The sequence below is a fragment of the Chelmon rostratus genome, chromosome 24 (assembly GCF_017976325.1).
Source record: "Chelmon rostratus isolate fCheRos1 chromosome 24, fCheRos1.pri, whole genome shotgun sequence".
In the NCBI taxonomy this organism is placed as follows: Eukaryota; Metazoa; Chordata; class Actinopteri; order Chaetodontiformes; family Chaetodontidae; genus Chelmon; species Chelmon rostratus.
The window spans coordinates 11,827,549-11,854,481 of NC_055681.1; the positions used below are offsets into that span (position 1 = coordinate 11,827,549).

Here is a 26,933-nt window from a genome sequence, read left to right on the forward strand (position 1 = left end):
TATTCTTGGTTTGTCCCAGGAGTGGTAAATAGTGGCCGATGGAGTGCAGAGGCAACAATAGAGGCAGATTGTGTCTCGCAAATGTTGTTTTCTCATTTTGCCCTGTTTCTTTTAAGATTTTGGTGGAGGAGGATGGCTGGGCCATTGTGGCGAACGTGCAGACCGGGGGAGGCTGTTTTCTTGCCAAACTGGGCTTGCTGAAGCAAAACAGTTCCCGTTTTCCCTGCTGTGTCTGTAAGTATGGAGAAAAGAATAAAAGCCCCGACTGTACTTCCGAGGGGAGAAAGCTTACAGTGAAGCGAATGGAAAAGCAACCACTGTATTTCCGATGCAACATATCTTTTGCGAGGAATGACGGATGCTGACTGCTGGATGAATTATACAAGCTGACTGTAATAGGAGTGAGCTGCTGTGCTGTATCGCCTCATTCCCTCTTTCTCTCTCTGCCTCTTCACACACATCCAACATATACTGTCTGCCTCTCACACAAATTTCTGTTCCTATTATTACACCGTCTATTATTTATTAAATGTATATCATTACTGTGGCTTTAATAAAATATGTGGCTACAGTATTGCTTTCTTTGAAGCATCTACTCCAGGTCTAAACCTGTAAGAATGCAGGAAAATATAATTAGATGAGAGTTCATAACACAGTTAAATTCTGGATGGGATTTTTCGCTTTTAAGCTGCAGTGAGAACAAACGCAGTGCCCTTCACAACCCACCCTTTACTGTCACCTCACTGTATTCAGAAAGATAAGTAGTATGGCTATAGGCTGTAATATCCCTGTTTGTCCAACCACATGTCTGAAAAATGTGACTTTTTAAAAGAAATAAAAATGAGTGGCTGCAGAAGGGAGTTTAAATCACTGTCCTTTTACTGTATTTCTATGAAGCACACTGCCATTCAATGAGTGCACACACACTCAGTGAAGGACAAATGAATGAGGTAATTTCATGGAAAACTCACAGAGTTAGAGCTCCCTCTAGGGGTGAGTGCAGGCACATACTTTGCTCCATCCAACTCAGTTCACAGGATGTCAGCGCTTTTGGTAATTAAATTCTGACCTAAGCAGCTTTCTTTTTTACAACCGCATATATATACAGACTTTTAAATGCTGAATTGATGTTTCAAATAAATGCAGAACTAATAGCAAGTCCTTGGATGGCGACAAATCAGCGAGCACAAATTAGAAGTTGAATGTGACTAATCACAGCTAAGAACCAGTGGTGCTTTTTCGACCTGGACGACATAATTAGTGATGGAAATCTCTTCTAAAAGCTGCATCAGGACTGTCATAACAATGGAAAGCATGTGAATGGCATTTCTCTCAGTCAATCATATTTAACTGTCACCAAAGATCAAATATGACACCATCATTTGCATCACCATACAGTTTAATAGTATTCAGCATTGTGTGTCGCTCACTGACATTGCGGCCCCTTTGCTTCTACGACAGCTTAAACTACAGAATTATCATTTTTAACTGAGCACAGTTGTCAGTAATGTGATGTAGCTTGTTAGAATATACTGTAGCTGTGCTTATATGTGGATCCGTGTGGGTGGAGGGATAACGAATTTGCAGGCTTTGTAAGTGCACAGGAGGAGAGCTTGCTGGTAATTTTGAGTGGGTGGGAGGGAGGCTTACCGGTGGGCGAGGAAGTAACCAGATTTTATTTCACAGAAGTGCCAGGGCAGACAATGTAGAGTCTCGTATGGGTGAGTAGGATGGGTATAATGCCTATTTGTCGTCCTGCGATTGTGTTTGTTCATGTGTGAGTGTGTGCGCGCTCAGAGCCTATTCGGAGGTGTGTTTCTGGAAGTGTGTGGGGGGGGTGTTTTGCCTATTCACAGTCCTCTGCTGGAGAAAGAGAAGTTCTGTCAGGGACTCCAAGTTGCTTCAGCCTGCTCGTCACTCTCCTTCCCATCTGGTTGAACTCACACCTGCAGGTCGCCTCCACCTGAAGCTCGCTCTGGGGCCTGTGACAGAGCAATTCAACATTACAGGTGGAGGGACCGAGGGATTGAAACTCCTGGCTGGTAAACTACAGCCCTCATTCAAAAATCTCCATAAGGCATCAATTTAAGCCCTAATAAGAAATATTGTTGATTTTTTTTATTGACTAAACTGCAGCATTAAAATTCAGAAAATCAAGTGTGTACATTTCAGTTTGACTTCAAGTAATAATCAACATATCATGTATTAAAATGCCTGAAAGGCTGAACAGCTGAAAACAGGCACAAAAAAAGAATCTGTTGCAGTATTTAGCAGTTAAGTTGAATTTCATCAGAATCACATCAACGTATATTAATATGATTAACAGTATGGCGTACATGATAAATTTGTGATAAGAATAAACCTTAGCTTACATGAAACGAGAGCAAACTCAGGTCATATTCAGTACATCTTCCGTTCTTAGCCTTTGCTAGAATTATGCAAGGCTGAAACCTCAACCGAGCAGAAAATCCTGATTAATGTTCAAAGATAACGGATTTAAACAAGTCAGATATCTTTCTTCGGTTGCACTCTGTTCCTCCTTCCAGGAAGCTTTCGCTGGAAGGAACTCCAGGTACACAATTTGCACATTCATCAACGTCATGTTTGGTTTATCCTGAGGACTTCCCCTCTTAAAACTAAAAGTACAGCATGTTTACCACGGAGCATTATCTGTCATGTGTGTTGATACACTTAAATACATCCTATTTATTAAATGAGAAGTGCTTCCTTCGTGTAAATAAGCATCCGTTGTGTCTAAAAGCTCTGTTATCTCCAGCATGTCTGCTCTCTTTCTCTTAACACAAACATCATCCCAGTAGACTTACGCTCCTCTGGTGAGGTCTCTATTGGAGACCAGAGCTTCCCCAGACAAGAACTGTGCTCTGATCATCTCTGGTGTTAGTTGGACTCCTGCGCCGTCACACCTGCACAACACAAACACACAGACAGTCTGAGCATGAAAGATCTCACTTGAAACCTGCCAGAAAAAGCTTCCAACAAGATAATCGATAGTGTCAATGTTGTACATGCTTACGGTTTGTCCATTAGTGGTGCCAGATCATCAGGAGGGCCAGTGAGAGGAGGAGGGGGTGCTGTGAGTGGAAGTATATCCGTGCTGTAGTCCACAGACCTATGGAGGACACACACGCTGATTTCCCCCCCGAGGAGCCAGACAACACATTACCAAATCCAAATAATGGTCAGATATCTACTCCATCTTCCATGAAAAGACTGCTTCGGGACTGATAAAAGCGCAGCCGAGTGAAAGTTGAAAATAGAATTAAAACATTGACAAGCCACAGGCGTGCTTTTGGACGCAACCCCATCTAGGCAGAGGCCTGGTAGCATGGGCAGCTACACATACAGTGTGCAACAAGCATGGAGAAACAGTCACAGTGTGCAAACGAGGGCGTCCAGACCTGGACTGGGTTAAATTAGTGATTTACTACTACAATAACAATTTAGCAGTTTTCGATGAAAAACAGCTGCCTGTTGCAGGTGAAAACTGCACTTTTAACAAAACAGTCAAGCTGCAGGCTGGACAGCTAAACAATGAACTGAAAATCACGAGAAAGCTCCAGTACACCAAGGAAAGCTGCAGATCAGAATAATTTTGGCGCCACCTGCCCGACGGGAATTCAGATTTTCTAAGCTATGCAGCAGCACAGCCCAGCGTGCTGTAACCAGTAACTCACAGCTAATTACTAAATCAACATCAGCATTTTAACCAAAGTGTCATGTATAATGGGTTTCAGTTACAGTAGCATGGCTGTAAAATAAGAAGACACTGTAACATGAGAGTTACTGTTTTTTGTTGGTCGTTGAGCTACAACAGAATCTTTTTTTTAATCATTCACACATACGTGCTGTATCAGGAAAACACACTTCTCTCTTTCTCCCGCTGTCAAGCTGCTGTCAAGTTCATTTTTATCTTCTATTATGACCGCCTGACATAAATCATGCTGTTTGTGTTTGTAATATAACCGGAGACACAGTGAATGCAACCAGCGAGGCAGTGATGGAAAATTAATAAGACTGGGCAGGGAGGCTGGGGGGGGGGGATCACTTCTCATATGAAAAAAGAATATATCTTCAGTTATCCTGCAGATCAGTGCTGACAGGCATAAAGAGAATACTTTGCCTTGCCAGGCATCTGATTATGCAACATAGGGAAGGTGAAGAGAAATGGGGAGTAGACAGAAAGGTGAGGAGAGAGAGCTGTGGCAGGGGAAGACTCATGTTAACAGTGGTTGCCCAAATTTCTTGGGCAGCTTGTCAAATAAGGGCTTGGAATTGTTTCAGGTCTCATGGGGAAACACCGCTTCATTAGCTCTGCAACTTTAAATTTCTATCATGCAAGACAAATTACAATGTACATGAGCTTATTTTCTGAAAGGGGTCAGAAACAGAGTGTTTGGCACAGTGGGATTTGTTGTGACAGGGTGTGTGGGGAAGCACACGGTGCACCACAGACCCATGCTGCGTTCACTAATATAATACATCAAAATATCATAATTTATTCACTGTCCGTTCAGGCTAAAGACTGAATAAATCATTATTTCACAGTGTAAGTGAAGAGAGCGAGCAGGGCTCTTTGCCTCCATATGACCTAGATTCTGCACACACATAAAGTATTTCACTTGAGGTATACCATAATACTAAAGGAAAGAACGCTGTTATGAAAAAAAAAAATCTCTCTCTATTCATTCCAACTGATATATTGTATTTAGTGTGATACTAAAATCAGATTTATCTTAAAACAATTAAAACAAACTGAAGGCAAATCACTGCAGCAATATCAAAGCACATTCTGTTATAAAACTACTGAACATTGGTCATTTGCATTGCAATCAAGTGAGAATGTGTATTTTTGTCAGTGTTTTGATGAAAACTAAAGGCTCTGAAACCTGAGGGAGAAAACTAATCTCTACACTCAAGGTTTATTTTAGAACTCGACTGTTTTACAAAAGCAAAAGGGATGAATACAAGAATAAACCCACTGTACAGCACTCACATAGCTTATCTTACTAAAATAAATAAAAGAAGTTTATTCTATAAAAACTAAATCAAATGAGAACCAGGACATCCAAAATGATAATGGCTGTAAGTGCAAAACACTGTCAACCAAGTCGACACTCTGACATCCTGCAGCCTGGCAGGTGCTGGAAGTCGTGTGGACGCGGCTGTGACACATTTATTTTAGAAGACTGTGAGAGATTACTTTTCTGTGAGACTGTGTGTGAGATGCTGAGTGGAATCTGAAGCTATAAAATACTCACGCTGTGTCTCGGCAGTTTGACAGGATGACAGGATAAATACCTCCTTCAAGTGACCAGCTGTTTAACTCGTAACATGAGCCTTTCTAATTTAACTGACATGTACATCTCAATGTTTCTACAGATAACAGCTTTCAATCAAGACGTCAATCACTGATTGACTGAATGTGTGTGTGACTGCTATTCAATATACTGATCTAGAACCTGTCAGGAAGTCATTGTTGATTTGACCCATGAGTGAGACTCACACTCCCCACTTGTCATTCTAGTCATATTGTATGAAAATGCTCCTTCTGAACATGTTGAAAGCTATAATGAAGTGATTATTCATCTTGCCATCGCAGGGCCAAGAGTTCAAATTCTTCCACAGGATGGAAAGATATGGACTGCGTAAGTAAACAACAGCATGTTCCACTCTGTATACAAGTAGTGTAAACATGTACTTGTATTTTTTGATCCCACATTGGTGATGCATGGGAACTTTGGAAACTCTGAGTGAACTTCTCTTTTCACTTCCAGGAAGCTGCTGTCAATATGAAGGCCTTCTTCCTGCCTTGTTCCACGAATTAGAGGACAAACACCGTAGGAACCGGCACAGCTTGATGCTGTACTCAGTGATAAAGTGTAGCTCTGACCTACCTGCGCACGGCACAGTCACTGGTGGGAAGAGGCCGGCTGGACAGACAGTTTAAGGTAATCGAATCAAAATTTCTCCATGTCATGAGCCCTTTGATCACCTCCTGTGGTTGGTGAAGACAAAAATTAAAATTATTAGACCCTTCAGTCAGGCTAAAGAATGATAAATATGGCACCGTAACAGGTTGGTTCAAAGTGGTTTTACGATAAGACTAAAAGCATTCCAAAGAAGCTCACAAACTGCCAAGTCTCTGAAAAGAAATTACCTTGCGGTCCAGAAACTTCTTCTGAGTGTGTGTCCTCATGCCACACATGTTGCTCTCAGGGAATGTATACCTGCATAGGGAAAGCATTTATCCTCAGAGTCTCTGTTTTTAATCAGTCAGGTCTATAGCTGGGCAGCTTATTACCACAAACACCTATTGACTAATGTTGCTGTTACCTGGGCAGAGGGCAGAGGTGGAACTCCAAGTCGCTCTCCAGGTATTTAGGGGTGGTTTTGTAAGTCTGCAGGCCTGGTGCTGGGTTCTAAGGCATATGGTGAGTTTAAATAAACTGTCACACTGATATGCATCCTATATCATGCGCAGAAGAAACAGCCTTACAAAGATTCTGAGTGGGTTTGCTGGAAAAGGTCTGAGCAGAGCTTCAGGGGCACAGAAGGTGAGACTGGCAGCCTCCTTCGCTTCCACATCCTCCTCTTCATTTTCATGCTGCTGTTCCTCCCGCGCTCTGGGATCCGGTCTTGTGGGAGATTGGGCTGCGACCTCATTGGGCACCAGCTCATCCTACGAAGTGACAACAACACAGTGAGAGAAATGTTAAAAAGCAATAAATAATTAGGTAGGTCAGCATGTGTGTGTGTCAGAGGAAATAAAATATACATGGATGATGTATTATGAATGAATAATTGGCTCTAATGTTGGCTTAAGCTGTATGTTTTAGTCCAGGTGTGTCATCATTACCAGAGCTCCCACGCGAAGAGGTCGAGCCAGAGTAGTGGGGATGTAAGAGCTAAATGCCTCCCAGGCTGACACAGGCCGGTAGCCCATAAGCTTATAGTGCTGAGGAACCTGGAGTGACGAAACAACATCAACAAATAATAAGGTTCAAACAGCAACAGAAACAGATAGACATGGCTTATAGGCAGACTTATAATTTGCCATCACCAGAGCGCCATCAGTACAATTTGGTTTTAGGGTACAGTGTGCAGTAATTAATCTGAACAAAGTTTTAAGTGTGTATAATCAAATAAGCAGAATGTCATATACAGAACACAGAGAAAATGCTGTATTTTTACACTGTCACGTTTTCTATTCATTATGCCTGCCAGGCAGTGGTGGAGCAAGTACACAAATCATTTGCCGAAGTACCACGACAACATAAATGCTGAATTACAGGTCAATGTCTAGCATTAAAAATATACCTATTTAGTGGTATATTAGTCAGGATTTTCCTAAAAAAGCAATGTATAGGCTCATACAGAAATAATACCTGTCAATCATCACTTATGACCCACTCTTGAGTGTGTGGTGGTGTATTTATTCTCAGAGACCCAACCTGTCTGTATTTTCTAATTTTCTTCCTAATTTGCTGTGATCAGGACATTCTAGGCTGCAGCCTTTGGGCAGTGTGTGTGCAGTGCCCAGCTAATAGCAGCACTCAGGTGAGGTTGACTTAATAAAAAGGTCACGTCCAGGTGCCAGACCGTAAGCAGCACGCATCTGAGAGGAAGGTACAAAAATGTCCAATAATTCCTGCACGGCATACCTTTAAGTTATTGTGCATAAGTGTGATCAGCAAGATGCATAAAAAGTACCTTTTTAAGTTTAGTATTTGTGTGCTTCATTACTTTCCACCACTGATGCTAGTATTTAAAAGCATGACGTTCATGAACAGGTGCGGCAGTAAATACCTACCTGAAGCTTGAAGAAAGGAATATGTGTTGTCACAGTCACATCAATCGGATCGACGGGCACCGTCGCCAAATTACTGGGAGCCTGGAAATATCAAGGAGACAAATGGCATTATTTGTTCAGTTGAACACCGAGGCCTTTTCTCTGCAGGGCATCAGGAGAATGAAAGATTTAATCAAAGTGTGGGGAGCTTCGCCTCCTCTTCGATTCCACAGTTAGATCAAAGATGCCTTTCAAGGAAAATGATGATTGAAAATTGTTCCGTGTGCAGGACAATAGCCAGCATTCACTTTTCACTGGCTTCTCATCTGCCATATGTCATTTCATTCGCACAGGTTTGAACAAGACAAACTGATGAGCACAGAAGTGGTTACACTGCACTGCTGATTGCACCAAACATAACTAACTGGTGATGTGCAGTAAGGCTGTAATTTTGTACACTGAGTTGTGTGACGTGCTCACCAGCGGGTCATCTTCATCGGCGAAAATCGGGAAAGCAAATGGAAAGACTCTGTCAGGCGAGATCTTAAGGTCACAAGTCGTCTCCTCTTCAACTGGAAAAAAGTAAGAAAATGAATACATGAAAAAAGTTCATATCTACACATGATTATTTATCAGGGTCAGAGAGATAGTATGAATAAATGCTCCATAAATAGCCCTCTCCCTGAGGCATGCATGTATGCTCCAAGAACCTCATAACAACCTCAGGGGGTTTCATTTCAATTTTCCCCTCTAGGAATAAATTCAACTAAGCATGCTTTACTGACATGGCATAATGAGATTACTGGTGAAGGAGGAGATCATAGGATAATCAGAACCTTTCTTCGCCAAGGGCAACGTCTTCATACTGTCTGACAGTTCCTTCAAACAGGTCAGCCTCCGGTTCATGCGACATCGGATCACCACCTGGAAGTGAGAGCGGAGCACAGGCTGTTACTGCTTCAAATTACTGGACTTTCACATCCTCCTCTTCTCATCCCGGGAGAGGTGTCGCAGTCATTCTCAGAACTGTTCGCCACAACCCGACTGTACAGCCTTCGGCGTTGAAGGCTTTTCTCTATTCCACGATACATATAATTTAACAGCATAGCTAATCTGTTTCTCACATCACCAAAACCAGGACAAAATAATATGTATTGATACTCGCCACCTTGATCTTTCATCAAACATAAAGTGCACAGTCCTGGGAGATATTCACATAAATATCTCTTCTTTTAAATTGGCAGATTATATCATTTAACACAAGTCTATATTATATCTCCCTAACTCTGCATGTAGAAAATCTGTGTTTCTGTTTACCTAGCAACAAACTTCATGGGAGTTTTTCATGAAACACTTTGAATTGGTCAAGACGACAGGAAACTTGTACCTCACTTCCTGACAGGAGGATTGGTGCAGCATCAGCCGGCCAAAAACTCACTAACACTGGGTGTCTAAGGATGATCCCAGGCTGCAGATTATTATAGCAAACGGCATGATTGGCTTGATCGACTTGTTTTGTAATTCCTTCATCAAAACAGCAGTCATGAGGTGCAACAAATTACATTTACTCAAGTACAATTTTGCGGGACTTGTACTTTACTTGAGTATTTCCATTTTATGCTACTTAATACTTAAATTCTGCTATATTTTGGAAACCAATGTTGTACTTTTTATCCCATCACACTCCATTTATTTGACCAAAATAGTTAAGAATTACTTTGTACATTCAGAATTTTAATACAAAAATAGAAATCAACTCATAAATTGTGATGGTTTATTATACATAAAGCCACCCAGGAGAGTATAAAGTAATTGGAATTGGCTCCTCCTTTACCAGCTTCCAGTACGTAACATTTAAGTTATGAACACATTAATGCATTGCTAATTATAATCCAATAATACAAATAATTCCAAACCTTTCTGCATGAGTGCTTTTACCTTATGTACTTTACATTTATAATGTCAATATTTGTGCAAAAGATCTGAGTACTTGTTCCACTACTGATAAACAGCCATCAGAATTATTGTTCTGCGTAAATACTCACAGTAAGTGACTTATTGTTATTCCAAAATAAAATAGAGAGTTTTTCCAACTTGTCCATGAGAAAAAAAATTACCTTTATTTTATTTGCCAGTAGGAAAAGTAGCCTGCTCTTTCTGTGGCCTTAAGAGGCCGTGTCAGATTGATCTGCGTTCACTGGAAAGCACGGTACCCAGGAAAATCAACTGTACTGTAAAGAATATTATACATTTAGTGTGTGGAATTTACACATGGCTGAGCTAAAGGGACAGGGCCACAGGGACATGAGCACTCTCCTGAGGGAAGAGGAAAGAATGTTTGATGTATGTATGTATTTGTCCATCTAGGAAAACGCTCGTGCGTGTGTGCATTAGCACGTGTACCTCAGTGACTTCACAGTGCTTGGATGTGTGTACCTTGCGTGCCGCCTGCTGGAACAGTGTGAAGGCTCTTTGTCTCAGCTCCCACTGGAAGCTGGGGTAAAACTGGAAGGATGGGGCTCCCTCGCGGGCCTAGAAGTGGTTCAGGAGACATTTATAGCTGACTTTCATATGCTCGTTTGGCATCGTTACATTGAGTGCATATGAAAAAGGCCCATAAAGTGAAATTCCATGAGGTCGCAGCTTGGAATATTTAAATGGCAAAAGACAGTAGGATAGTTAAAGTGAATGTTAGATTGAATTAAATTGCACCATTAAATTAATCTAAGACCGCTAAGAGCCAAGTTTTTAGTGGAACCCCTGAACCTCCCTGGAAAATGTATCATGAAGATGGGATATGACTTGCTCGACACTCATCCCAAGTCAAAATGGATCTATTCAGCATTAACAGAAAACTGTGCACACTGTGCTTTTGCAATCAAGGTGCACAAGTTTTCAGATTTTGAGAGATATTGAGTGTGACGCATGAAATGAAACCTCTACTGGATGCCATTCTGAATCCATGCTGATTTTTATATATGCAGATGGCACAACAATAGCAGGCATGATAAGAAACAGTGATGCATCAGCCTACAGGGTGTAAGGCAAACAACCTGGTTGCAAGCATTGCCATGACGAAAGAACTGCAGATGACCAGCTAATGGAGAGGGTTGACACCTTTGCACGCCGCACTCTGAAGTGGGAGGTCAACACCAGCCACATTATTAACAAGGCCCGCCAGAGGCATCTTTTTCTGCGCCACCTTATAAAGCTTGGTGTGACCGGGGAGGCAATGCTGCACTCTTAGCTACAGTGGGGAGTGTTCTCGCCTTCTCAGTCACATTTGCCCTTAAGAAGGGACAGTTAGAAAGAGTGGTACGCACAGCCTCTAAGATCACTGGCTGCGTCGTTCCCTCCGTCTCCTCCATATATGCCACATGTCTCATGATGCAGAAGGTGATCGCCGACCCCTCTCACCCTGCTTGCTCCCTCTTCAAACCCCTCCCCTCGGAAAGGAGATTACAGGGTTCCGAGTGTACGGCATCTCACCTCAGGACCAGCATACATCCTGAGGCTGTTCCATCCTTGAACTCTGGCAACAAGCACTTTAAAACACACTTTGGGACTTCATCAGATCATGCATGTTTGAATGCTGCTCTTCTTTATATAGTTTATCTACTTATGTGTGTGTTTGTCTGTTTATAAGAGCTGCACTTAAGCATTGAATTGAATTGAAAGAAGGGCTAATTTAGCAACCCCACACGGGGCAAATCTGTTCAATCAAAGTCCTTCAGCCAATTATGATGTTCATGACTTCCCCAGGTTTTGTCAAAAGCAACCAGTGTTTACTATTATTCCTTAAAACTGCTGGAACTACATCATGTATAGCAATAGGCAAGCCAACCAAGGTCTGATAAAGAAGCTATTTGAAAATAGCAGCTTGTACAGCGAGAGAAGTTCATCAGTTTCACTTTATGGAAAAACACACCACAGTAGAGGTTTACCTGTCCCGCTTCACAAAGCACTCTCCTGGAGGAAAGTTTAGGTTGTCCAGCAGCAAATTCTCCGTCGGGCCGCTCGTCGCCTCTTTTTACCTGCAACAAAATCAGTCATCACAGCATGGCGAAGGTCTGTAAAGTACACATGAAGGTTATTTGTTGAAGAGACAAGAGTAAAACTAGACTGACAGTCTACAGCCATGCTAGCAGCTCTGAGAGGCTGTACTTAGACACAGCGGTGCTTTCTGCTTAATGCTAACATGCTTACAATGACAGTGCTAACATTCTCATGTTTGCCATGTTCATCATATTAGTTTGGGGTGTTAGCATGCTGACATTTGCTAATTAGCACTTCGCAGGTATTTGGTCAAACTAAAGTGCTGAAAAAATGTGACATTATTCATCTAATATCTGCTGAGATAATTCATTGAAGACCAAAGAGGACTGACCGAAATGCCGAATTCCTACAGCAACTGTAATTCAATATCAAATAAGAGCTAATGTCTACCACCAGTGCCTTATTGTCGTGTTGCTTCCGTCTTATCATAAAGGGTGTTATTATTTTGCATTTCTTCCACCTGCACAGCATTATATAGTGTGTCACACTGTCAGAATTGGCAAGGAATCAGCAAAAAATGTTGCAGCACAAAGGGGGATTGGTGTATGGCATAAAAGCAAAAGTCGATGCTGTTGTTTCTATTTTTGCTAAACCCTTCAGAGGCCTGGCAATGACAGGCGGTGCAAGGCCAATGGAAAAATGAATATGCCAATGGGTTTATCCTCTATGGTAAGAGCGCCTTGAAATCCTTTGGCTGAGGAGGCAACTTTCTCTTTGTCACAGGAAGAAATGAGCTGATGGGGTATGTCTTAATTTTGTCAAACAATAGCAACCATGACTACTAATGCTGTGGATGAAGGTCTGGTTTGTTGAAAAGAATTATATATTAAGGTAACACAACATAATTTGGCAACGACATTGAGGTTTTACTTTAAGTTCACTGTTAATTTTTGTCCTTGCAACTCTATTGGGGTTAAGCAACATAGTCTGGGTGATGAAAACGTAATGTGGCAAAGCGGTAAACAATCACTGTGATGCAAGCAGAGGAGGACAGTTTATGTGTTGAGTTATTCAAGTTATGACCTGCAGTAAAGATTCCAAAGATCCTATAGAACGAGATTGAAGCTCTTCCTATCATAAAAATAAGAGTTCCCATAAAATACCAAAGTGTGGTGATATGAGGCTGTAAATGAAGAGTGTATGGAGGAAGACGCATTTGTGCATTATAAAACAGTGCAGGGAGAGAGGAGAAGGTGGAGGAAGTGCTGTTAAGAGTCCTGTCAACTATTCAAATAACTTTTTCTCTCACTCACGCACAGGCTCATGTTTCAAAACTGATGTTACTTTGGCTGAGTCTGCACATTTCCTCTATGACTCTCAATAAAATCAATCATAAAGCGAGCGTGTCTTTTTCTTTTTTTTTTCAAGGATGAAAACCACAATTTGGGTCTAATAACGCTACAGCTGCACCTGGTTATGAGATCGGTATGCATATCTTGTCTAGCATAAGTGATTAGCTACCAACGCATCCAGTAAATGTCACGTTAAATGAAGTGGGAAAACAAACTCAAACGGCGTACATGAAAAGGTCTAATGCTACAAAACCAGAAAAATCTGCTCTGCTATAGTCAAAAATGAGTGCAATCAGGATTTGACCTGCACAGATCGCCCTGCACTCGCAGTTAAAGATTATATGTCCAACCAATACTCAATTCTGGTGATTGAGGGTCGTGGCCTGCAGGGTTTTTTTTGCATTTGCTAATAAATGCACACCCTAAAAGGACCAGAAGTCAGTCATCGGGCAGCAGTTAAACACGTAAGGGAGTAGTGATTTGAAGAAGCAGCTTCAAGTTCCCACATTGATCCCTTTTAAACAAGACATTTTCAAACTGTGAGGTTTGTGGTGGTTGATTCACCAACACAGCATACAGCTGGAGCTGCAGCAGCGGCTGTGACACACAGCTCACAGAGGCAATTAAGACACTTTAAAACTCTTACTGTCCAATTGCTGCAATTTGCATCAGCAATGACACTCATTCTCTGAGTCATAACTCCATTAAAAATGAACACACGGACACATTTTTAGGTTCAGTGTGACTAACACTTGCAGAGGATTTCATAACCTTCATAACCGAACAAACGTCAATGAATCTGCTTGGAAATCAGTAAGTAAGTAACTTGCTGTAAGTCTATCAATGGGCAGACTGTGTCTCTTTATCTTACCATGTATTCGTGTAGTGCCATCTCTCTCTCCTCCACCACCTGCCTCCTGATCTGCTCTGACACGGGGTCCTTACCAAGATGAACTTGCCTGAAAGAATTTTTCGTTTTTGCTTTAATGAAGCTGTCATCTTAAAAAAAAACACTCTGTATACGGCAATTTTTGTGACAACATAACCAAGCTCAAAGATGATGAAAACACGCACACATTAAAAAAAATGCAAAAAAAAAATCTGAATCTCTGTTAGTCCAGAAAACCTTACAATAATACAGAAATACAGATTATTCTAACACCAAGTCACACAAAATTATTGTTTCCCAGTATGTCTTTAACATTGGGCAAAACCAAAATTTGATGACACTGGCAAATCACATGTGTGATGAAACAGCACATCTGTATTTTACATGTGTTCTCCTTCCAGACTCTGGATGCCTTAACTGCATCTTCATCTTCTTCGCATGTTTTCTTAGCTTGTACATCATCTTGCCCCTTGCTTTTAATTAGACTTTTAACATCAGGAAATGCAACTATCCAAACATTCACCTAAAGTGAAATTGCATGTTTTAGTTTGACCTACCATCTCATGTGGTTGGCTTGCTCCTCCTTCACATTTTGCTGAACCTTTTTTATGAAGAGGGCCTCCTTTATCTGCCTGTTTTGCAGACCAGCCACACTGCCGCAGCATATGGCTGAATTGAAGTGGAATACCGACAAAAAAAAAAGACATGCATTGTCATGCAATGCAACTGACGTCATGGCAACAAGCTGGAGAAGATAATGTGCAAAAGGGGAACAATGTTGTTACAAAATACAGCAGCAGGTTTGATGAGGTGGCATGTATGTACCACGACCAACTGAAAGAGTACGATCATTGGGTGGCATCTACCTTCCCTCAGGTCTTTCGAGCTGAGTTTCTGGGTGTCTTTGATCAGCATCTTTGCCACCCCTGCAGGGGTACAGACATCCACAGGGGGCTTCAGCCCAGGCTTAACACTGGCCTGATCTCTCAGTGTCTAGAGGACATTACAACAACAACAGCAAGATATCAAGGATAACACCACTGCAAGAAATTATCAGCATTAACAAAAGAAAGCACTAAAAGTATATTTTCATGTCGAGAATAGATAGTTTTGCTCGAACAAAAGAAAAAGACAAATGTGAAACCAAAATTAAAATGTTCCCTTATGAAACAGTTTTCAGATGGGGAGGAAAAAAGCTGCATATAATAATAAAAAAAAAACCTGATAAAAGAAAATTGGGTTCTTTCTTATTCCTTTGTCTCCTTAATCAAAAAGCTGAAATGAATTAATTGAGGTATCTTACATTGTACTTATACAAAGACCTTTACATTTTTCATGAAGGAGCAAGAGAGCTTCTCAAAACTATTCTCAGCATGAGAATTAATTGAGTTCATGAAGCGCCCACGAACTGCTATTTTACTGCATTTCATTCTACATACAAATAAATAAGAGAAAAATCTCAAGCGCACCTTTGATTTGTCACCCTCTTTGCTTGGCCTGCGTTTGATTTTTCGTCGAGGGGCCACTTGTGTCGTAGTTGAAGGTCTTTTGCATTCTGCAGGCACTGCATCTCCATGAGCCGACTTTCCTCCCAGATCACTGTCATGCAAGAAAAATGAGTACAAAACAGCACCCCTGATGGAGTTCAACTTGTTTCAATAGACAGGATTGGACATTAGTAAGGGCCAAATAAATAAATTCATTGGTATATAACACTAATTTGACTGCAACTGACGTTACTGCAATTAATTTTCACAGAGTTGACTAAACTCTTCTCTGGCACAGCATCGACAAGAGCTTCATGTCAGAAACACGTACAAGTGGCATTTAAGGATCTATTATATTATTATTATATTGAAATGATCAGATGTTAATTTTAAGAATAGCCTCGACCTCACTCAGCAACAAGCGAGCGTCAGGCATTGTTTCAGGTTGGAAAAACACTGGCTCCAGCATACATTTCTTAATCTTTCACTCGCACATATCTCATCTTTTGTCCACTACGGGGAACAACAAACAGAGGGAGAATGTTTTATATGCTAAACATCCATCGGGAGGCATATCCATCTTGATATCACTGCACCGGCTACCAAGCTATTTTCATGAATTATTAACTTTCGGCCGAGATAACGCCAAGACAGTGCAGTGGATGGAGCTGCTGCTGTGTGATGGATAGCACCCTCTTTCTCATGGGAACAGAATTAAGCATTAGGTTTTAGGCTGGCTGGAAAAAAACAAATGGGGACGTTCTAATCAGCACACAGGGGCATTTTCTCCTAATGCAGAGTGGTGCATGTTTTTCCCTCAAATGAACCACCTCGTTATCTAGCCTGCACATACAACCTGAGAGCTGTTGTCATTACTGGACAGCAAGAAGGGGTCCTCTCATGAAGACTAAGTAAAGCACAATTAGATTAACTGCCTTATGCATGTCACTTAAATTAAAGGTCCAACCTGAAGTATTTCCACACTGCTATACAAAACGTTGCATTGATGCACAGATGGGCTTGTTTGATTCTGCTATGGCTGACGGCTTCTTACAGACTGTCAATGAAACGCAGAGAACGGGTCTGAACTTGTGGAGAGAGCAAAGGCAAGTTAGAGTATGAGGAAGCACTGTAAGATAATAAGAGCTAGATAACAAGGTGTGTTACAGTACAGGAAACCCCCCCTCTTAAACAAATACTTTCTGCTGGCTCCTGGTCGGCTGATGTCGTGTCAGTGGAGATACTGGTATCTGTGCTATTTGTGCACCTTTAATTCTGTCTAAAAAGAAGACACAGGTCTTTTGCATAGCTGGTAATTTTAGTTTTAAACGTACAAATATTTCAAGACAATGGCTACTTAACTTTTAGTGAATCAACAATCACCTGTTCTAATTACCTGAGGGCTAGGTGAGGGGCAGAGCTCCCAGTGATGGTGCAGAGGTAGGGTTTGGTGTTGAACTGTGAGACGATCAGCTGGATGGTGACCTGAGAAGTCTCGTATCGGAGAGGACTAAAAGTCACAATGATCTTCACTTCACCGTTGGCTGGGATCACACCTGGAAGAGCAAGGAGAAAACAAGAGGGATGGATGGGTGTGTGTTTGTGGATTTGGCTTGCATAGGGCAGTGATTCCCAATCAGGGGTTCAGGTGCACCGCAGATTACTTCTGCAGTAAGATACCAGCTACGACTGGCTAAATGCATAATACACAAACCCCCCCAAATTAAGTTAGCTGTAACACCTGAACACCACATGTTACCAGTGGCATGATTGAAGCTAAAAGTAATGGATCAATGGACAAAATAGTTAACTTAAAGTATAGGATATGATGCTGAAACTGTCAGCTAAAAGTAATTAGCCATAGATAAAAGGTTAGATTTATAAAAGTAAGAGATAAATGGTTTAGATGGTTTGCTAAAGGTACCACAACGGATAACTGGTGATAATAGTGTAATGTTAATCGTGCAAGTTTAACTAAAAGCTAATTAAAAATGACTGATGGGCAAAGAAAGTGTTAGAGTTATGTCCCCAATAAATAACACAATGTTGAATTAGCAGTGTTGACTGCTGTGTGACTGACTGCTTTTATACTGTGAGCTGCAGGTGTTGTAACATGGCCCTGATTTATTGTGTGTGTAAAGAGGAAAACAGACAAAGCATAAAAAGCAGTTCCAAAATAAGAAACTCATTTGTATCTCCTCGTCTAATTCCAGGTTTGCACTGAGCTAAAACTGCAGCTGGAATTCAAATCCCACGTGCTGGTTCCGCCATGTGTTATGATGCTTCCCAGACCATGAATGCTGCTCAGTGTCAGCGCGTGGAAACTGGAGGCATCCTTCAAATTCTGTTGTGACTTGTTTAATACACAACACATACCAGTGCGAGCTTTTGAGAGAACACAGCTCTCCCGACGGGTTATGTGGTCGGCTAAATGAGAGCTGTCAATGGAAAAACAACTTTGTTCAGCCTTTTACCTAAAAGGCACATTCTGAACTGTATCACAGTTACATAAAGAGTAAAAACACATGCAGAATGCCACCATGCCACAAAATGTGCTGTAGAAATCCTACGCATTAAAATGAAAGGCAAGCTGTATTGTGAGTTCATGACCAGTTTTAATGTTAAATGATTTCACTAGGTCGTACCTGTAAGGGGGTGGATGGAGAAGGCCTCATGGGGCTGAATAACATACACCTGAAACTCAAAGTCAATGGGGCAGCTGCAGCTCAGAGGAATAGCACGGCGAACACTGAAGACAGGTGGGGGAAAGAAAAAAAAAAGAGTGAGATTATTTTTTTATGATTTGACACCAACGGGCGAAAGGAAGCATGGTTGGCTGTATGGAAGGATGCAAAGGGACAGGCAAGCCCTCAGGCAGACAAGAGGTCAAAAAACAGTCCCAACACACACATACACACACACCTTTGTCCAAGTGGTACGGCTGATAGGTCGATGTGAGGAGGGATGCGCAGGTCATCGATGACAGGGTAAGCATGAACTGGAATTAACAGGTTCTCTTCCCCCTTAGAAAGGGTGTAGTTGGGTTGAATGAACAAGAGGGAGGAAATGTGAAAGAGAAGGTACAGAGAGGGTGAAAGAGAATAACAGAGATAAGAGAGGTATGTTAAATCAACCAGGAATAGTTCCTCTTGGTTGTCTGATTGCTTGCTGGACTATATGAGACTGTATTTTACATGAGCTAGCATTAGCGTAGCCTTTCCAGTTAATGTCCCACAGCTTCCGCTAAATGCCTATGGTCTAAAAATGTAATTGTAAACCGACCAGTGTTAGTACATTTCAGCTGACGTCAAGCCAAACAGCAGCACAGCGACCACAGTGGCGTGCAAACTGTTGGACACTAACCTTGCAGTGAACCCGAATGCAGTCATAGAAGTACCGCCACTCGTCAGGACAGAATCTGACCTTCAGCGTGTAGGCGAGGCCTGGGATGAGTCGATACTTGAGAGAAAACAGATGGGACACGATTGGATCTTCAGAAACAACACTGATTGCACTAATGGACAAGTGGAGTCATAACATTATATTCAGGTCAGCAATTTGTAATGGGAGAAAAGAAATACCTTTTTGGTGTAAGATGTTTGGAAGTGCTTGGTTTGCGTGGGAATGATATGAATATTCATGACTTCAGATGAGATGTTGATTAGTTTCTGAGGGAGAGGAAGAGGAGAGGAAAGAATTATTCATTTCCATCCAATCATGTGCACTTGAGAAAACCATTTCCATATTCTAGATGCTTACATCCAGTCTACAGCGCTTCATCAGGCAAATAGGGTGAAAAATCAGTGCCCATTCAATTAAATCAAATTTATCCTCGATGGAAACCAAATGAGAAGAATTTGTGACGGGCTAGGATTTTAATACTTGACAGCAATGCTTTTTAAATACAAACTTGTTTTGTCTTTGGTGGGTGCCTAGAGTTTACTGAGGGTCTGGCTAGCCTTTGCTTCACACAGACATTCTTCAAGAGATTGTGTACTTATGGGTCATGCACAGCACTGGATTAGAAATGTCACGTGTGCCTCCTCACCACTCTGCCAAACAATGATTGAGCAGTCCATTTACACGACCCAACCAAAGGCCGTGGCCTGACACCAAGGTCTGCTCCCTGCTGAAAGCCCTGGATGCTACATTCAGCTCTGATGATAGAGCTTTGAAACACATTACCATCAACACACCAAAAGCTATCTCAGAAATAAAAATGTACAACACTTGTGTTTGTCTACAAAGATCTATGTTCTGGCAGGCCCGTCAGACACCTTGAAGCTGTGATGTGCACTAAACTAGCAGCTTCACAGACAACTTCAGAACTGTCAGATGTAGCCTGTGAATGGGACAGCGAAAGGTGAATGGTAAAACAGGCATGATTATTAAAGCTTTAGCAGTATTTGCCTCACCATCATCTTTATGTAATCCGTCTCCAGCTCAAACCCACTGAAGTGAAGCGCTGGCGGCTCTGCTTGGATCAGGCTGTTGCTTTTCAGTTTGGCATAGATTTCTAGAAGTGAAAAAAAAAAAAAAAAACACAATTCCCTCAATGTAATAAGCTTCTTGCATAACAGATTTAATGCAGCCCTTCCACACCTTGATTCAACCAAACCAAAATAAGCAGCAAAGTAAACAGTAAAGCAACTGGTGCTCCTGTCTTACCACACAGACATTGGTTGCTGCAGTGTATATGTTGCTTTTACTCTGAGGTTAAATACTTGGTATCAGTATGAAGACAGTATTGTTGCACCCTATCAGAGGGTTTCAAAGGTCATGCTTACTACCTACTTGATTCCAGTAGATGATTGGGAATGTTGGCTCTGCTCCTGCTCTCCTCGACCAGCTGGCTCAGAGGCAGAGGAGTCCCCCTCCTGAGAGGCCCTGAGAGCATCTGCGGGGCAGAGAGGGCCACCTCCATCCTGGCAAAAGGTCAGATCTGGCTCCTCATGAGAGAATTTGACAGAAGGCTGGAGGACAATCAAGGAGAGAGCGGCATGGTGGGAAATATAGCGTCAGTAAACAGATTTATTTATAATCTGAACATGAGAGGAAAGACATGAAAGGACAGTGGGTTGTTTTCATGTGTGCAATTTGTAGAGTTAATTCAGTGAATTCAGTTGAGCAGTTACATTTCTTTATAAATATTTGTATAAATTTATTGTCATACTCTATATGAAGATGCAGAAAGTGTTCAGTAGGGGGCATCAGCTCTACCTCTGCAATGTTTGCCCTGCCCTATAATGCTAAAATAAAAGAAATGACAGTCACATATTTGTATGCAGCACAACATGTTTTACACAGGTATAGCCAATGTTAATATTATAAAGGAAGTACATAATTCTGACTCTAATTATTATACGGGTGACAAACGTTAGCAAGGAGGCTAACACTGGCGAACAACTATTCTTAACTAGCTATTAGCATAATTTAACTAGTGCTTTCTCTTATAGAAGCTTCATAGTCGAGTTTTTATAAAGTTCTCGTGTAAAACCTTTTGAACACTGAAACTCCAGAACTTACTTCAGTTTTGGACAGTGGGGTGCCTTTATTTGCTCAGAAAAAAAACAGCCATATTCCATCTATTTTCGTACAAGAAGCATTTCGTTTCGACTCCTTCTCTTGTTGTTGATAGAAAGCACTCCGCTGTCAAACACTGCTGTTGCCATAGCGACGCTTGTGCTCTGAGGGGGCGGGGCCAACGTGCTGTGGGCGCATGCGATTCGTTGGCTGCTAGCGTCATGAAACGGAGTCAAATCACACAAAGTGAGACCAGATACTGGTCATTCTACCTTCAAAATAAAAGCATAGACTGCAAGCGAAATGATGTTTGTGTCGCTTGCTATTACTTGTTTGAATACATGCACTCAAAACATACCATATGAATAAACATTTTAAGGTCTATTGCTGCAATGCGAAATATACTTCCTGTTTTCACACTGGTGCGACGTATTTACCTTTGCCCATGACATTATTTTTGAAGTCACGACAGGAAATTTAAACTGTATTATAGCTACCTTGATGAGCCCTCATCAGATTGTCCTGAAGACTACTGTGCATAATTATAGACACTGTGCGTAGGTCTGTGTTTGATTTTCAGACCTCATATATCTGCTGCATGGCAGGATGCTTGCTTTTCATTCTGAACACATAAGCAGCTTGAGGTCTGGACATAATCTTGATAGGGGGAAAAGGAACTGACACAATGAAAAAAGTTGGACTCCTTGGAGTGCTACTGTTACCACAGGTGAGAAAATAGATGAATTTTTAATTTGTATCTATGAAAAATCTTAAAAAAACAAGTGTATGACAGTCTATTTATTTACAGGCAAAATCGTCATTGGGGTGTCATGCTCATGCTAATATTGTGAAAGAGCAGGAGAAATGCATGACACATCTGCAACTTTTAAATTCACAGAAAGCAGGTGAGTTAACACAGTTTCAAAATTGTGTCTTTTTTATTGTGTTATCTTATGCTTGTGGAACAAATAATGAATAAATCAAGATTGCTGCTCAATGAACATTTCCTCTAAATTGAACGAAATCTTTCAATTAAGCCGTTTTGAACTACAGCATAAGAATTTGATATGTTCTAGTGACACCCAGTGGAATTATAATATAATGCACCCTGAAATCCGCAGGAACAAAAACTTCTATTTGACAAAATTCAAAGACAAGATTTATCCAGCAGCGTTGATCTTAAACATCAAATCAGACCCATCATCTTTATTTGTTACTGGCGTTTTATAATGTGTCTCCATAATTTGCATGGAGACCCAGCAAATTAAAATAAACCGTGTAATTTCTGCTCTATTAAGAAAACATCAGTGTCCCCTGTGAGGGAATGTGGGATGACCTGAACTGCTGGCCGCCTGCGTCTCTTGGGGAAACTGTCTCTCAGCCATGTCCAAACCATTTTTCTGAGTTTTTCAATGCAGAAGGTGAGCTATGACGTATGCACTCACAGACACCCATTATCTATACCGCATTGCACTGGTTAATTATTTGCCAGGTAACTAATTTGTTTTCACAAGGCACTGAGACTTCTCCCTCTCAGGGTCTCTATCGAAACATTCAACCATGAAATGCTTCTGTACATAGAGACACCGGGTGACACACTGGAGTGCTGCATTTACTGTATGCTGGGAGATGAGGATGATATAATAATTTATCTGAAGAGCCGGAGGTTTACTGAAGCATGTGAGGAGGGAGAGCGATGGATTTGCATCTTTTTTTTTTAACCATCCAATAAATCAAAGATTGTGAACACAGACTGACATGCTATGCACACGCCTGACCTGCTGTTTTGCAGGTAAAGTGCATCGCAACTGCACTGCCAGTGGCTGGACAGACCTGCTCGTCCCACACGAAGACGCTTGTAGCTACACTTTGAATGAGACGCTCCACTTTTTTGCAGAGGTTGGCGCTAACTAAAATGCATACAGTACAGAATGTGTTGTTCATCCAATTTCCCTCCAATTTAGACATCTCTCTTGTGCTGGGTGACATGCTGAACAGTTGTCAACTGAAATAACTTTATATGACTGTAGCTATTGTTTCTTTACACGCTTAGAGTAATAGTTCCAACATTTGGAACACATTTCTGCCGAGGATTCGATACTGCTGTCATGTCTGTACCCGAAATATGAAGCTTGAGAAAGGAGGCGATTTGTTTAGCTTAGCAGGAGGAACAGAAAGACAGAAAGAAAAAAAGACAAAAAGAGAGAAAGACAAGACCCACCAGCACCACTAAAGCCAATAGTTAATTTGTTCTATTTTGTCCTTTGTTTGAGCCGTGCACAAACAAATACAAAAACTACAGGTTGTTTTCTATAAGTTTCATGGAACTTTTTCTAGGCCGGACCACAAAATCACAACTTCCTGTTTTTAAATTTCTTTTTAAAAACACACACACACAAAAAAAACAAGATACAACAGTTAAAAGTTATTTTTTTACCTGACCAAAACCATTACATTAATACTACTTCAAGTCTCGTGACCTTTTTAAAATTTCGTTAAAATATATTTTTTCTTTCCATTGGCTTCTAGTCGTGAGGGTGGCCGCTGACCATTCTCTAATTGGCTGCTGGCTTTAGCCACATGTTTACAGTACAAACATGAGAGCGGTGTCAATCCTCTAAGCTAATTCACGCCTCTCCCCAAACTATTGAAAAACGAATAATAAATAATAAAATAAAAAAACATTTTTTAAAAAGATATTTCTTTTAGTCTTGGCTTGACAGTGGGAACTTAGCATCAGTCCCCACTCAGTGGCTGCTTAAATGATGTTGCAGGACCAGTGTGGGGGATTTAGTGGCATCTAGTGGTGAGATTGTAGATTACAACCAACTGAATACACCTCCCTTGTTGTTCAAGCATGTGGGAGAATCTACAGTGGCTGTGAAACTCGCTCTCTCCAGCCAGTGTTTGTTTTGTCTGCCCTGGGCTGCTGTTGAAAGGTGGCAGTGCAATATGGTGAGGAAGAGGAGCCTCTGTAGATACAAAGTGCTCCTTCTAGCCGAAAATCTAGCGTAACGAACAGACAATGACTCTTCTTTTCAGATGATTACACACTGATGAAAACATACTTCTGAATATCACATTTCATTTCTGCCAATAGATTCCCCCTAAATCCTGCACACTGGTCCTTTAAGTGTTAGCTGTATTGTTAAATGATGCTCATTTTTCCCTTGTCCAGGCCTCAGATTCCCATTTGTATTTCTCATACGTGAGGACCATGTACACTGCTGGATACACGCTCTCTCTCATCACCCTCACCATCGCCATCGCCATATTCTGCCTGTTCAGGTGAGAAACACTCCTCTTCCTCCCTCCTCCAGCAATAAAGACGTCTGTGAGATGCCCAGCAGACGTCGACTCACAACACAACTGTGCAATGACCTCAAATTGTGAATTTTGATATTTCTTCAGAAAGCTGCACTGTACCAGGAACTACATTCACATCCAGATGTTCATCTCCTTCATCCTGAGAGCCGCCTTCATCTTCATCAGGGACTCTCTGCTATTCACTAATGAAGAGCTCTACCACTGTGACTACTACCCGGTAAGGATTTCTTGCCATACTCTGAGGATGATGATGATCAGTTGATGCTTAGATACTCACTTTGATGCCCTACGTATACAAACCGTACATTTGCACCTCATGAAAAGAGATGCTAACGCTAACCTTTGCATGCTCACAAAATGGTACAGTGGTGACAATTCTGATGCTTTGCCACAAGTGGTGCTGGTTAGCTTCATTAGGAAGCAACACAAAGCTGCTTCTTGACTGCACACAGAAAGGTGTGGTTTGTTTCCTCAGCACTCACCTTCTCTCCTGTGCGGCAGGTGGCGTGCAAGGTCGTGCTGATGTTTTCCAACTACTCCATCCTGGCAAACTACAGCTGGCTGCTGGTGGAGGGTCACTTCCTCTTCACCCTGGTGAGCCGCTCCTTCTTCTCCCTGAGGAAACACCTCACCTGGTACATCATCCTAAGCTGGGGTAATGAAACCTTGTCCCTGCTACACATTCAGCTGCACATTCACAGCTCAGTGTAGCAGATACTGACAGGCCTTTTTAACCAATATTTATCTCATCACACAAATCACACAGGTATACCACTGATTGTTATTATCTGCTGGGGGTGTGCCAAGTATTCCTATGAAGATGAGGGGTAAGGGAGGCAAAATCCTGTTTCACTCATTCATTTGCAGTTAAGACAGTATCAAAGTGTATGATTTTTAACTTCTTTCTTATGTCACTGCCAAAGCTGTTGGGAAACCAGGACACACGTATGGATTTGGTGGATCCTTCGAGTGCCAGTTCTTCTGACTATATCTGTAAAAATTCACTTTTACTTTTTAAAAAAATGCTATTTCACAAAATTGTGGGAAACACACTGGAGTTAGATGAGAAGATCGACGCCGTTCTCACGCGTGTCTGTCAAATATGAAGCTGCAGACAGCAGCTGCTCAGCTTAGCTTAGCATAAAGACTGGAAACAGCTGGACTGGGTCTGTTCAAAACTGAAAAAAAAAGAAAAATCCACTTTCAGTTAAACCGCAACTTGTTGCTGCTACACTTCTGTAAACTCTTCACCTTTGAACAGAGCCAGGTGGGTTGTTTCCACATATCCAGCCTTTATGCAGCACTGAGCTAACCGGCTGCAGCTTCGTGTTCAGCACACATGTGAGAGCGGGATCAGTCCTCTCATCTGACCTCATGCGAAGAACGCAAATAACTTGCATCACAGTAGCACAAACACAGCGTTCAAGGGTTTGAATCGTTTCAGATGAATCTGGTGTTTTTCTTGGGCATCTTGAGGATACTGGTGGGCAAACTCAGAATGTCAGATGCGCAGAGGAGTGAATTCAGCCAGTATAAGTGAGTAGTGGTCACGCTGTGTATCTGATATGTGAAGCTGAGGCCAGTCGTGGTTTATACAAAACAAAGCAGGGTCTTGCATTTTGCACAGCATAAGATCTTTCTTATTTGCTTTATTAATCTAAGTCAAAGTACACACACACACACAAACAGGGTTAGTTTTACATGGACAGACCCAAATACAAGAGTTATATAGTATTCCTATTACTTTAAGCCAAATGTAAAGTGGCTTCCGTCTCAACATCTCAGCCATTGGAGAGAAAAAAATGTTTTTTATCATCAATGAGGAAAACCACTTTCTTTTTCTCTCACCAGGAGGCTCATCAAGTCCACCTTCTTTCTGGTGGCTCTGTTTGGTCTGCATTACATCCTGTTTGTTTTCTTGCCTGTCGAGGTCAGCAGCTCAGTGTTTAAGATACGGACCTTTGCAGAGCTGGCGCTGTCATCCACACAGGTAATGTGGCACATGCTCGACAGAGATACGTCAAATGACGACACATGAAACTAAAACTCACTGGCTTCTCTCTCTTCACATCTCTCAGGGTTTTGTGGTGGCCGTGCTCTACTGCTTCATGAACGGAGAGGTAAGAACCACCCCATCAGAGCCAATACTTACAGTTTTGAACGTTTGTAGCATGTCGGGGATCTACGGCGTGTACTTTTCCAGGTGCAGCACGAGTTTCAGAGGCGGTGGAGGAGGTGGAGGCTGACCCAGCACCTCCCCAGTCGGCCCAGGCAGCAGCACGGCTCCCTCAGCCACAGCGGGTCTCCTCAGACACAGGTCTCCCTGCTGCCCTGGTCGTCGGGCCGCCCGGTGGAAACCATGGAGATGTGATTCAAGCTGCGATCGGCTCATTTTCTCACCGTCCTCGTCGATACACAGTGCAGTGGATGCTGCACTGCCAATTATTCTTTTAATTTGATGACACAAAGATGAAAAATGCACTGTCTAGAAGCTGCCAGGCTTACTTGTTTGTCCTAATATTAATGTCTCAAAATCTTTTTTTTATTAT

The 26,933-nt window shown here is 41.8% G+C and overlaps 2 protein-coding genes across 2 annotated transcripts; one reads left to right on the forward strand and one right to left on the reverse strand.

Annotated features, from left to right (window-relative positions):
* Positions 1–955: 955 nt before the first annotated feature.
* cfap221 (cilia and flagella associated protein 221) lies at positions 956–24,941 on the reverse strand. Its single transcript, XM_041966490.1, has 25 exons — positions 24,867–24,941; positions 20,329–20,507; positions 19,950–20,050; positions 19,116–19,202; positions 18,898–18,993; positions 18,457–18,557; positions 18,180–18,283; positions 16,931–17,090; positions 15,517–15,646; positions 14,914–15,040; positions 14,605–14,716; positions 14,030–14,117; positions 11,755–11,844; positions 10,247–10,342; positions 8,647–8,734; positions 8,291–8,382; positions 7,832–7,912; positions 6,878–6,985; positions 6,518–6,700; positions 6,355–6,440; positions 6,179–6,248; positions 5,916–6,016; positions 3,035–3,130; positions 2,826–2,924; positions 956–1,982 (listed from the first exon to the last, which is right to left on the reverse strand). The coding sequence occupies exons 2-25, from the start codon at positions 20,456–20,458 to the stop codon at positions 1,847–1,849; spliced, it is 2,562 nt and encodes an 853-aa protein (XP_041822424.1). The 5' UTR covers positions 20,459–20,507; positions 24,867–24,941; the 3' UTR covers positions 956–1,846.
* LOC121627545 (secretin receptor) lies at positions 21,740–26,755 on the forward strand. Its single transcript, XM_041966494.1, has 13 exons — positions 21,740–21,784; positions 21,866–21,962; positions 22,356–22,478; positions 22,850–22,956; positions 24,236–24,345; positions 24,469–24,601; positions 24,886–25,039; positions 25,151–25,211; positions 25,308–25,377; positions 25,829–25,920; positions 26,236–26,374; positions 26,463–26,504; positions 26,588–26,755. Exons 1-13 carry the CDS (start codon positions 21,743–21,745, stop codon positions 26,753–26,755), a joined length of 1,338 nt encoding a protein of 445 aa, XP_041822428.1. The 5' UTR covers positions 21,740–21,742.
* Positions 26,756–26,933: the final 178 nt, after the last annotated feature.